At 42.4% G+C, this 13514-nt stretch overlaps 1 protein-coding gene across 1 annotated transcript in view; it reads left to right on the top strand.

The window, feature by feature from the left end:
- The window catches only part of LOC135221301 (uncharacterized), a 146837-nt gene extending 139330 nt beyond the window's left edge, over positions 1 to 7507 (top strand). The window contains exons 7-8 of the mRNA XM_064259109.1: positions 5042 to 5265; positions 7282 to 7507. Of these exons, the coding sequence (XP_064115179.1) occupies positions 5042 to 5265; positions 7282 to 7507 (450 nt within the window). The remainder of the gene's footprint in view (positions 1 to 5041; positions 5266 to 7281) is intronic.
- The last annotated feature ends 6007 nt before the right edge of the window (positions 7508 to 13514 follow it).

Below are 13514 nucleotides of genomic sequence, written 5' to 3'. Positions count from 1 at the left end.
TCTTTTGCAATTGGTTGGCGTGTCTTTTCATCACATCATTGCCTTCTTTACAATTGCTGAGACAAGCACCTTCATTCTTTGCTGTAAAAAGCCATTGTTATGACTTTCTCAGCTTTTTGAAGTGAGGAGATAGACCTCTCCTCTTCAATGGAGTTGTCTATGTTAAAGATGAGTTTTGAGCAGTCTTGTCCCATTCAAGGACTGAGTGGGATGTGTTCCTGGTATTTAGGAGTCTTACCAGGGTGACTTCCAGGCCTCTGTCTCAGGCCTCAGAGAAAGACCTTATATTTGAGACTGTTTTCCTCATAGCTTTGGCTTATCCATAAAAGGATGGGGGAGTTGCAGGGCCTGCCATATCTCATCTGGCATTTGGAAGGGTGGGGATCTCTTGCATTCTCCTTCATTCCTGAGTTTGCAGTGAAAACTCAGGATGTCTATGCCAGATGAAAAATTCAAGAGTTTCTTGATCCCCTCCTTGTGAGATTTTGTCAGTTAAGACCCAGATGAGGTCTTGCTTTGCCCATTTTACACTCTTTGGTATTTTTCTGAAAAGAACCCACTTCCAGAGACTGAAGTGTAGATACCTTTTCATTAGTGTAAATAAGAGCAAGAAGAAATTGACTAGAAACACTTCCTGGCTATGTGAAGTATAATCTGATGGGCCTTACACCTCTGAGGAGGAGTGTCATGGTAATTGCTTTATAGCAAAGAAAGATAAAGGAAAGGAAAACGCATCTTCGAGAAGTTCTGCAGCAAGGATGCATTCGCGCAGGTGTTGGCGGTGCCTGTTCTCATGATTGTTCTAGAATCGGCAGTTGTTTTGTGGAACTTAACAGGCGCCGACGTGACGTGAGATACGCTGCGATTTCTGATGCAATACTTCGTCGAGAAACTTCTAAATCGTTCCGGTAATCTCGGGAGTCTGTGACGTTTGCCGTAGGCCCCGCCCCCAGGTTGCCTTATAAATACGACTGACAAAGTAGGAGAAGGCAGAGATCATCAGTTAATCACAGAGATCAGAGATCATCAGTAAGAGCCACAGATCAGATTATCAGTGAGAGATCAGCAGCAGAGATCATCAGATTGAGATAAGAGAAGGACGAAGGATCAGAGAGAAAAAGGCGCTCGAGAGTGGGTTGAATTATGGTCAAGTCGTCGTCAGGAGTGGACGACTGAGGCATTTCGACGTAGAGCAAGACTTCAAAGAAGAAACCTTTTACAAGAGGTTTTGAGGAGTTCCTGCCCTTCGAGTATCAATTATAGACATTATTTTCTGCAATACGGAGTCAAGAAGACATCTGCAATCGCAGTTCTCCTTTTGTGAAGCCATCGCTTCGAGTCACAAAACTGGCCAGCAAGTATTTAATAACCTCACTTCTTCCCTAGTTCACGCATTGTAAGATTTTGCCTTTTTTATGTAAATAGGAGATACCATTCTGCATTTATCTTTGTTAGTAAGCTTGAAAATAAACCTTTATTGTGTTAGTGTTTTTTTCTATATTCGTATCCCCAGTTTCAACTGTTGGTGTCAAATTCTTTTTGTTTATCATAATATCGAACTTTGAGCGGACCTCTCTCTAGTCGGTTCGTAACAAGGAGGTTGGCCTCCCTTCTTGTTTGAGGCTTGACAAAGTCATGGGTAGAGTCTATCCTTTTCATTTTGGAAGAACTTTTGGGTTTAAAAAGTAATGAGGACAAATGTTTGGCTCAGACTGACTGCCTTTGCCACAAATCCATAGACACCTTCATCTTGGACCTATGGTGGCTCACAACAAGGTGTGGAGTCACCTGGGCTCCATTTTAGACAAGGACAGTATCTTATTTGATGTACCTAAGGCCTGGTATAAGCCTGGAGATGTGGATAAGGAATGATTAGGTCCCCTTCCATCCTTACCTACTCTTTGGGAATAGTGTCTGGGCCAGAGTACTCTAGTACTAGAGTTGAACTAAATGCAGGTGAATATACTTCAGGCATCATCTTGTCAATGACAGGAGGTAGGGGGTACTTGGTAATATAGTCCAGAGGTAAACTGCCTTCTGACATGAAGTCCATTGTAGGATATGTAATGATACCTTGAAATTTTTTCTTAAAAGAGTTTGTTTTATGGGTCACTCAGACCCAGGGGCCCCACTAACTCTGGTTTCAACCATTTTGGGCAAGACAGGTAGAGGGTTAGTCATGACTTCTCCTGCTTGGAAGGCAACCAGGATCATGGGAATTACATTCTGGCTTTCATCTCCAGTCAGTTGCAGAGACTGACTTCCTTCCAAAGGAGTAAGTCTCAAATGAAAGGGCGGTGGCTTGTATTCCCAGAGGAAAAAATGACAAATTATAAAAGAAATGTGTCTGTTTCTTAGGTATACAAACCAGAGCCTTTAATATACTTATCCAACTCAACTACCTTGCTCAGTCCCAAGTAAATGAGGGGTACATCCCTATTCCAAATTTTAGCCACCTTGTTAACCCTTAAATGCCGACTGGACGTATTTTTCGTCGACATTTTTTGTCTCTCGGGTGCCGACTGGACGTATTTTACGTCGACATACAAAAGTTTTACAAATTCACGGAAAAATACTTTTAGGCCTACCAGCCGAAAACTCTTGAATCACGCGCCTTGGGGGATGCTGGGAGTTCACGGATCAAGGTGTTGTTTTGTTTACAATCGTTACGCAGGCGCGCAAGCGCGAATTTCTTTCTTACCGCACTAAAAAGTATATGTGACTCATCTCGGAAATTATTTTGTCACTTTGACATAATTTTTGTACCATTTTAAATTAGCTGTTACATGGCGTATTATATATGAAAATGTGCGCATTTTTATGTAAAATACAACAAAAAATACTCATGATTGTAGCTTTTATCAGTTTTGAGATATTTTCATATAAATAACGATAAGTGCCAAAATTTCAACCTTTGGTCAACTTTGACTCTACCGAAATGGTCGGAAAACGCAATTGTAAGCTAAAACTCTTATATTTTAGTAATATTCAATCATTTACCTTAATTTTGCAACTAATTGGAAGTCTCTAGCACAATATTTCGATTTATGGTGAATTTATGAAAAAACTTTTTCCTTACGTCCGCGCGGTAACTCTTCCGAAAAAAATCATACATGCGATTGTGGTAATTTTTGCACCATTTTAAAATTAGCTGTTACATAAAGTTTTGTATATGGAAATGTGCGCAATTTCATGCACAATACAACTAAAAACAACCCATGGTTTTAGCTTTTATCAATTTTGAAATATTTTCATATAAAAAATCATAAGTGACAAATTTTCAACCTTCGGTCAACTTTGACTCTACCGAAATGGTAAAAAAATGCAATTGTAAGCTAAAACGCTTATATTCTAGTAATATTCAAGCATTTACCTTCATTTTGCAACAAATTGAAAGTCTCTAGCACAATATTTCGATTTATGGTGAATTTATGAAAAAAATAACATTTTCTTTACGTCCGCGCAGTAACTCTTCCAAAAAAATAATATGTGCGATTGTGGTAATGTTTGCACCATTTTAAATTAGCCGTTACATAAAGTTTTATATATGAAAATGTGTGCAATTTCATGTAGAATACAACAATAATAATTGAAGGTGTAGCTTTTCTCATTTTGAAATATTTGCATATAAATCACGATAAATAAAAAAAACCACGTTCATCCCCCCCCGGCACTTGACTCTACCGAAAAATGGTCGAAAAAAATGCATTGTAAGCTAAAACTCTTACGTCTAGTATATTCGTCATTTATCTTCATCCTTGAACAAATTCGAAGTCTCTACACATCCAATTTAGATTTATGGTGAATTTAAAAAAAAAAAAAAAAACTTTCCTTTCCCTCCCTCCAGCGCGCGGATTCTCCGCCACATATCTCCGAAATGTGTACGTCCCATTCTCGGAATATTTGCTCCATTTCATATTAGGCATTTCATAGAGTTTTTATATATATGCATGTGTGCAATTTTATGTAGAATAAAACAAAAAATATTTTGAAGGTTGTAGCTTATTTTCTTATTTCTAAAATAATTGCATATAAAAATATATATATAAAAAAAATTCGACATTTGGTCAACTTTAACTCGTCAGATATGGTCAAAAACTGCAATTGTAAGCTAATTCTCTTACAGTACAGTAATATTCAATCATTTGTCTTCATTTTTAAAGAAATTGGAAGTCTCTAGGACAATATTTAGATTTATGGTGAATTTTTGAAAAAATATTTGTTTACATCCGCGCGTTACGAATTCATGCATTATTTTGTGATAATATTTTCTCTGTGTTGCTTTTATTGTTTTACAATGTGTTATATACCAAAATGATCGCAATTTAGTGTACATTACAACGAAAAAAAAGTAACTTGTTACCTTTAACCGTTTTGCGCACAGCGCGATTTGAATACAATTATATATGAAATTTCGTTTTCTTGCTATCATATATCGCATTATTTATATATGATAATGATAAATTTTTCATTTCTGATTGTTGCATACTTAACTTCAGCCAATGACAAAAAAAGAGCCAAAAATGAACTCTTAATCTTGAAAACTAAGCGCGCTGTGATTTTTTTAAAAAAATATTTTTTCCGCTTCCACGCTCACTCTGAAACACCTCCGGCACATGGGACACAATTTTTTTTACCGCTTCGGCGTTTAAGGGTTAACTACCTCATCAAGTTTTCAGTGACCAATTTGCAGCTTACGCTGAAAGATACTGCTATATAAATGATTTTGGCTTGTATACCTATGAAAAATACAAATAGCATAAAAAATTAGTTATTTTAAATTATTTTCTGGTTATTATGAACTTGAACTTGGTAGTATAGTAGATTTATTAGATGATACTGTAGTATTTTGAAAATGGGCTTCAGGTGTTGAAAATTAAGTTCAAGAAAGTGTCAATTTCATTGGGTTAGGTTAGCAAAGCAATATGCAAGAGATTAAGTCCTATCTCAGATCACTAGATATTAAAATAAATGCTGTTTTTCTCAGAAAGGCATAAAAATACTTTTTATGTTGTAACTAATATTGAAATCATTGTTCCAGGTCAGCCATGAAATTGAATCACGATTTGAAAATAAAGGATCAAGCCGCAGTATAGGAGACATTACAGCACTAGATTTGCAGCTTCATCAGTTAACACAGCAGATTCAGCTGTCAACACAAGCACTATCAGAAACCCAGCTTACTGACAGGAATTCACCTAGCCGTAGATCTGATCGTATGAGCATGTCACCTTCACAGGATAGCACAAGGTCTCAGAGTTTCAGGTAATGCAAAAAATGTTATATAGTACCATTGACAGAAGAATTATTTTTTAAGAATGCATTAGTAATACAGTATTTAAGTGATATTTGTTAGTGTGTTATCTAAGTCATCATGATGTTTTGAGTCCTTGTAAAAATTCTTGTTTTGACACAAGTAATATACCAAGCAGTTACATAGCTGAAAGCTTCCTACCTTGGCAGTCCAAAATTCAAATTTTGTGGTGACGCTGCCATCGTTAGTATGGAAGCATCCCTCACTCATTGACCATCACACACTTTTCTTTTGGCCTTGGTAGAGAACAGTTGTGCTACCCTTTGCTGCCCTGACTGGGTTGAGAACTTGGAGTTGGATGAGTATTCTCTCATTGGCATTCTTTTGCAAGATGTGACCACCTTTGTCAGCTGTGATGGCTCTGGTAGTGATTTTGTTTGAAGGGAATATTCTGGTATACAAGTAGAATTCTCTGTGCTAGAAAGTTGCCTTGGATTTGCCAGGAACATAGCAGCTTTTCATGAAAGGTTCATCTGCAGCTGAGTCATTCTCTGACTTATACACTAATAATATTGACTCTTCAGGTGATCGTAAGGCTTAATCTCTATAGAAGTTCTTGTGGGAATTGGGTTTGCCAAGTCCTTTTGTGACCTTCTCAATTTAGCTTGGCAGAGGACAAAGGTCTTCATGATCTCCAGAGGTAGTTACTGATGGTTATTGTGGTCTTGGCTTTGTAGACTGCTGTCATGGAAAAAGGTTTTCTGGTTGCAGTAGTCCTTCCTATGGAAATTACTTCGTTAGGTATGACTCAGTCTTTGGTTCATGACTTGACCAGCAGTGTGGTGCAAGGAGAGTAAAGACAGCATAGCAAAGAGTCTGAGAGCCATTAGGCCTTTTCTTCTTCATCTTATACTTCGCTGTCAACCTCCACCCCGACCCCATTCTCTTTCTGCACACAGGAAGGGATCAAGAAAGGGAAAGTCTAGCCCTCGTGTAAGAAGTCTTGGTAGTCTTCTTAAACACCTCTCCACCTTGAGGGAAGGCAAGGTGCTGGTCACAGGTGGTGATAGGCCTGCTGAGATCAAGGTCTGCTCCTGTCTTGTTTCTCAGTGACTCTTGGACTCACATTGAGCCAAGGCTGCCGTGGCTATTTGCCTGGTGCACAAGTCCACTGCTCACCATGACTCTGGAATTTCACAACAAGGGGTTTGGATGGCCCCACTCATAGCTTGTGTGGTAGTCATGTATATAGTGTGCAGATTGGTTTCCATAGCTGTCTTGGTCAATCTGTGGTTAGATGATCATGATGGAGAGGTGATTAGAGGAGTCCTTCTCACCATGAGGCCTAAGGGTTGCAAAAAAAAAGGGGGGGGGGGGGTCTTGCATAATCTGTTTGACAAATAGGGTTTTCAGGGCCCATCTGGTAGTTGGTTACCTTGTCTGTGGATTAGTTTTTGTTGTAGGCACCTGGGGAAGGCTTTCCTTTACAGCCATCTTAAAGAAGTTTCAGGAGTGAACCTGCATCGTTTCCTTGCTTGAGATTAAATGTGCTTTCAGGAGTGTACATAGTCTGAGAAATTCTTTTTCAAAGAGAGAGCTTTGAACACTTCTGCCTCACATAGTGCTTCTAGCTGCATGGTGGGTGGGGGAGTTGGAAGAACAGTGCCAGGGCTTGGTCCTCTTGTTTCTCAGTTTTATTTAGGCTAAAAGTAGGAAGGCAGCACTGTTCAAGTCAAAACATGGTTCTGACAGAGAAACTGCAGCTCATGCCTTTTCTGAGAGGATGATCTGATTTGGTAAGGGTTTGGGAATGCCCTAGGGAGTAAATTCTGGCAGGTCTCCTTTTGTGACTGAGGGAGGAGCAGGGCAGGCCTTAAAGGATTTGATGAGACTGGACAGTCCCATTCTTTCAGGTTTCTTGCGGACCATACTGGAGTGGAAATTCTCAAGATTTAATTTCACGTTGCCAGAGAAAAGTCTTAGGGAGGCAATTATGGCTTAGTTTTGACCCATGGTCTCATATACAGAGTAACCTTTGGTATGCTCCAGAGGCATTTACTGGACTCTGTTGTCTCAGTTACAGTTAGTGTGTGGTTTTTGGAGGAGGCTGCACTGATCTGTGAATTGGGGAGTGCCATTGTCTCCAATGGATCATGCAAACTTCTACCTCACCACTTTCACACCAGAAATGTTTGTAACAGAGATGGTATTTTGGGCGATGTGTGTAAGCCTGGTGTAAGTATGGAGGTGTGAGTGGAATGATTGAATTCAATTCAGTTTTTGTTCCCTTTTTCAAGAGAGGCATCTGGGCCAAAGTACACTGGAATTGAGCATCCTCTCTCAGTTGATGACTAAGAGGCATCTCCCTTGTCCTCTCACTTACAAAAAGGGGTAGAGAGGACTAGGTAGAGTTTAGTTCAGCATCCAATTCTGGGTTTTACCGGGCCAAAACTGCTTCCTACATGACATTTGCAGGGGCATCCACACCCAGGGCCCTACCACTTTGGCCAACTATTTTGCCAGACCAGGAAGGGTTCAGGAGTCATGACTTGGGTTTCCAGTTTGAGTGTAATTTTGGATCATGGGATTTCAGGATAATTTGAAAATAATCCTGGGATTTCCTGGGAAATACAATTATTTACTATATTTTCATTGTTAACCATTTGAAGAAGATCTGTTTTACAAGGATTAATAGAGAAAATCTTAATAATAGGGATAATAAAACAAAAGGCATGAATTTTTACTGGTATTTGATGGTAAGAATATATAAAGGAATATAACTTTCGTGAGTTACATTGGCAAAAAGGACTTTTGCTTAAGTCCAACATTTTGGTTGTGGAATCTTCCAGATGTTTATGATTACATTGGAGCATTAGCCATCTGTGCAACAAAGTCAGTATTATAAAACCAGTAATGAATGTAATGGATGGGAATGAACAAGTATGACAAGTTTTTAGTCGACTGCATGTTTCATAAGTTATTACTTGTGTCAAATGAGTGAGAAAACCAGTGTACTGGATTTTACAAGTTTGACATAAATGTTGTGAGCTCGGCAGCTGGTCTTCACGGCCAACACATTATTTGTACAGTCTTCAAGTAAAAAATTCTTTTTTATTGTAGTGTCTTACCGAACAATTATAGAGCCGTGATTTCCACGAGCGGCAGGATACTAAATTCAAATTTAGCGCGTCGGCGTCGCCAACACTGGTGGTGATGACGTCATCTCCCCTCCACTCGCGGGAGAACCAGGTACAACTGCCCAGGTGAATCCCAATTCTTTTCCTGCCGGCGTCCGTGAACATCGGTGGTCGTGCGGTTGGATGACTTTGCTTCGCTTTTTTTCTGGTGGAATTGATCTTCGGAATTGGTGAAGTACTCTTTTTTGGCGTTGTTGTTATTTTGCTTTTTATTTAGGCGTTTGCCATGTCGGATTCTAGTCCGTCGGGAGTTAGGTTTTGCATCTCAGGATGTAAAACTAGATTATCCAAGTTAGAATATGATTCTCACACTAATGTGTTAAGTGTAGGGGACAGGTTTGTTCAGCAGATCGAACATGTAACGAGTGTAGTGATTGGACTGATTCTCAATGGAAGTTTTTTTTAGTTCATACTCGGAGAAATTAGCTAAAGACAGAATTAGAAAAGCAGCGCTTAGGAAAGTAGACTTAGCTCTGCTTCGTCTTGCGATGCATCTGTTCCTTCTGTTTCTCCTCAATTGTTATGTCTCCTTTAACTACACCTCCTATTCCTCCTACTAATCCCACTTCTCCGGCTTCCCGTGTAGTTCTTCCGACACCATTGCCAGTCTGGAATCGAGGTTAGATCAGAAATTTTTCGGTACTAGCGAATACGGTTTTGCAACTTGGTAATTCAGTTAAGACGTTTTTTGGAGAAAGCGACCTCAGGTAAGAGTGTAGTTGAGGGTGCGTCTGTCTGTCCTGACACGTCTCCTAGACAAAGGTCACTGTCCAGCTCCCCCGCACCGGGGAGAAGACATACCGGAAGTCCAAGGGAGTCGATCGGGATTTGCCACAGACAGGCGCCTCTCTTGTTGAGCCTGTTGCGCATCAACAGGGCTCGGTTAAGCGTTGGAAAGGAAAGGTGTTGCGTCAGACGCCTTTCGAATGATTCAAGCGATTCGTCTCCGGTCGCGCGGCGCTCTTGGCGAGATTCGCCCGTTTCGCGTCCCTAAAGAGGCGTTCAGGCGCCAGATCTTCGCCTCCTCCAGTCAAGCTGTATAAGGAGCTGAGAGTAGGGTTGCGCCGCGGCCGTTAGCGGCTCGTTCGTCGTCCTCAATCTGTGCCTTTTTCGGCTCCATCTACTAGTAGAGATTGTGGAGCGCTGTAGCTAGCAGTTCTAAGGGTTGGGTTTCTTTAGGCCGCTTTTTCGTCTGTTACGCCTGATGCGCCTGTTCGCCTCGAATTTCGGCGGGCTCCGAGCGAGGCGCAAGTAGTTTTTCCGCCTCCTGCTGAACATTTAGGCTCTTCCAAGCCTACGTTAACTGTTTTTGATTCGTCTCTGGCGCCTTTGCGCAAGCAGTTAGAGATGTTAACCAACTGATGAATGAGTCCAAGGGTGGTTCGAAACCTTCAGATCCGGTTGTAGTTCCGTCTACTTCTTCGGCGGTATCGAGAATGAAGAAGAAGTAAGAGAGGAGGATTCACATCACCTCTCGTGTTATTCACGTCTCCTTAGATTTCTTCTGGTATCTTATCCAGATTATTTTGAGAAAGCGGCTCCGCGCTCCCCAACTTCGACTTTTTTGATGAGGAGGAAAACTTCAGACCCTCTCCTCCCAAAACTTGTTCTATCTAAAGCGGTTAGACATTCGTTGAAAGAGACGGAGAAATGGATGTCTATGAAAAGAGACTTAGGGAAGGCTCTTTTTTGCTTACCCTCCCTCTAAGTTGCTTCGTAGAGGTATAGGTTTTATGTAACTGGGGAAGCTCCTTCTCTGGGAGTTTCTGCCTCCTCCTCCCAGGGAGACTTCTCCAGTTTTAATCGACTCCTCTAGAAGATCTGCTTTCGCCGCAGCGAAAGTTTTCTTTACAGCGCCTGAGTTGGACCACGTTGTAAAGAATCAATTTAAACTTTGGAAGTCTTTAGCTTCCTTGATTGGACTATTGGCGCTTTAGCGGCCAAGATCGAAGACTGTCCTTCTCTTTCCCAGGAGTTAGCGGAGGATTGGATTGTGTTCTGTCCTGTGCGGACAAATCCATTAGGGATGGATGTGATGAGTTAGCTTCGCTCATCGCCTTTGGTACCCTTAAGAAAAGGCAACTTTGGTGCTCCTTTGCTTCTAAAGGGTTACGTCCCAACAGAAGTCTGCTCTCTTGTTGCTCCTTTTGTGAAAGATAACCTCTTTCCAGACGATGTAGTGTTGTCAATTTCGTCTGCGCTAGATAAGAAATCTACTTCGGATTTACTGGCACAGTCTACTAAGAGACCTAAAGCTCCTGTGGAGACTGTTCCTTCGGTTTCTCCTCTGGCCCAAGCGCCTTTTCGAGGGAGAAAACCCAAGCGCTTCTTTCGGCCGCGAAATCGAATTTGCGACCTCAGTCTAAGGCCTCGGCCAAGGTTCAACAACCTTCCAAATGAAAGCTCGGTTCTTCATGCACCAGTGGGAGCCAGGCTGGCTCTGTTTTGGGAGGAATGGGAAAACAGAGGAGCAGAAGCCTGGGTAGTGCAAGTACTCAAGTTCGGCTATCGTATTCCTCTCGTTTCACCTCCCTCGCTCTCACCTGTGCCAATTCCATTCCAGGCATACTCTCCAGGGCTCAGACAAATTTCTGGCGCTAGCCGCAGAGTGGAAGCGCTTGTTCTCAAAGAAGCGATAGAACAGATAGAAGGGGATTTTCCTCCAGGCTTTTACAATCGCCTTTTTGTAGTTTCCCAAGTCATCAGGGGGCTGGAGGCCGGTTTTGGATGTGAGCGCCCTGAACTTGCATGTCCAGAAAACAACAAAAAAAATTTCATATGGAGACCACTCGGTCGGTTCTGGAGTCCATCAGACAGGGGGATTGGATGGTCTCTCTGGACATGCAAAGACGCTTATTTTCACATTCCGATACATCGCGAATCTCGGAAGTACCTGAGGTTCATGTTCGAAGGCAAGGTGTTTCAGTTTCGGGCGCTTTGCTTCGGACTAGCGACCGCTCACCTCAAGTTTTCACCAGGGTTCTATCCCCGATAGGAAGCTGGCTACACATATTAGGAGTAAGAATCTCCCTCTATCTGGACGATTGGCTTCTCCGGTCGGAATCAGAGAGTCGGTGCATGAAGGACCTTGGAACAAACTCTGGATCTTGCCAGAAAGTTAGGAATTCTGGTCAACAAAACAGAAGTCCCAGTTGGTTCCATCTCAGAGCATCCTTTATTTGGGGATGATTCTGAATGCTCAAGTTTTTCGGGCTTTTCTGTCCCCGAAGAGGGTTCAAGGCTGTCTGGAGACAGTTCAGGAGTTCTTGGACAAAAAGGTAAGTTCGGCCAATCAGTGGATGAGGCTCCTGGGCAAATTGACGTCAGTGGAGAAATTTGTGACGTTGGGAAGACTGCACATGAGACCTCTGCAGTTTTTTTCCTGAGAGCCTCTTGGTGCAGGAAGACACACCACGACTCGATTTACCTTTCCTGTCACATCAAATAAAGAGGACCTAAGGTGGTGGCTCTCTCGAGCAAGGTTGGAAGAAGGGTTAGATCTATGACCATCCTCCCGAACCTACAGTTCTTTTCCGACGCATCGACACAGGTTGGGGAGCCCTACTGGGAAATCAACGGACTTCAGGAGCTTGGTCGGAGAAGAGAAGAAGTTCCACATAAATGTAAAGGAACTGTTAGCAATTTCTTAGGCTCAGACAGTTTCGGAGCTTAGTAGAAGGCCGAGTAGTGGCAGTGCATTCCGACAACTCCACGGCTCTCTCGTACGTGCGGAAACAGGGGGGGACTCGTCTTTCTCTCTGTACGAAGTAGCCAAGGATCTCCTCCTGTGGTCAACGAAGCGAAGGTTCAGCTAGTCCCGAGATTTGTTCCGTGGGAAAGATGAACGTCCTGGCGGACGAGTTAAGTCGTCAACAGCAAGTGTTACCTCTGGAGTGGACTTTGGACAACAAGATTTGTCAGAAACTTTGGCGCCTTTTTGGGGACGACCGTCAATAGACCTGTTCGCGACATCGAGGAACAACCGTCTTCCTCTCTTTTGTTCTCCAGTCCCAGATCCTCTAGCTTGGTCGGTGGACGCAATGCTGTTGGATTGGTCGGGTCTGGAAGCTTATGCATTCCCTCCGTTCGGTCTAATAAGAGAGGTGCTGAACAAGTTCATGTCGCACAGCAATGTAACGCTAACGTAATCGCTCCCTTTTGGCCCAGGAAAGAGTGGTTCCCGGGACCTTCTCCAGTTGTTAGTAGACTTCCCCAGACTTCTTCCTCCAGAGAAGTGGCTTCTCAAACAACCTCCACTTCAAGAGGTTCCACCAAAACTTGTCCGCTCTAGCTCTGACAGGGTTCAGACTGTCCGGAATCTTGTCAGAGCGAAGGATTTTCAAGAAGAGCTGCTGAAGCTATCGCTCGTTGTAGGAGAGAGTCTTCTAACAAACTCTATCAAGGGAAGTGGAGAATCTTCAGAGAGTGGTGTAGAAGTGCTAAAGTCTCTACTTCTGCGACCTCTTTAACAGAAATAGCAGATTTTTCTTTTCTATTTCTTAGGAACTCTAAGAAACTGGCTCCTTCGACGATCAGAGGATATAGAGCCATGCTCTCTTCGGTTTTTCGACATCGAGGTTTGGATATTTCCTCCAATTCAGATCTGTCGGACCTCATTATGGTTCTTTCGAACCACTAAGCTCCGCAAGATACAGTGGCTTGGAACTTAGATGTGGTGCTTAAGTTCCTCATGGGGCACCGTTTGAGCCTTTGAATCGGCTTCACTCAGGAACTTGACTAAGAAGGCACTCTTTCTTATTGCACTAGCTCTGCTAAGCGTGTCAGCGAATTGCACGCTATAGACAAAAGAGTCGGTTTCTCTCAAGGCAATGCTGTATTTTCGGTATCTTTGACCTTTCTAGCCAAAAATGAGAATCCTTCTAATCCTTGGCCGAGGAGTTTTTGTGGTAAGGAACTTATCTGATTTGGTTGGACATGAGGAGGAAGAAAGGCTCTTATGTCCAGTCAGGGCTATTAAGCAGTATCTGTTTGCCACTAAGGGTATCAGAGGACAATCTTCTAAGCTCTGGACCTCGGTTCAAAATCCCTCTCGTCCTCTTTCT

Source organism: Macrobrachium nipponense, chromosome 2 (genome assembly GCF_015104395.2).
Source record: "Macrobrachium nipponense isolate FS-2020 chromosome 2, ASM1510439v2, whole genome shotgun sequence".
In the NCBI taxonomy this organism is placed as follows: Eukaryota; Metazoa; Arthropoda; class Malacostraca; order Decapoda; family Palaemonidae; genus Macrobrachium; species Macrobrachium nipponense.
Note: the sequence above shows the minus strand (reverse complement) of the source record. Positions and strands in the feature narration are given on the sequence as shown.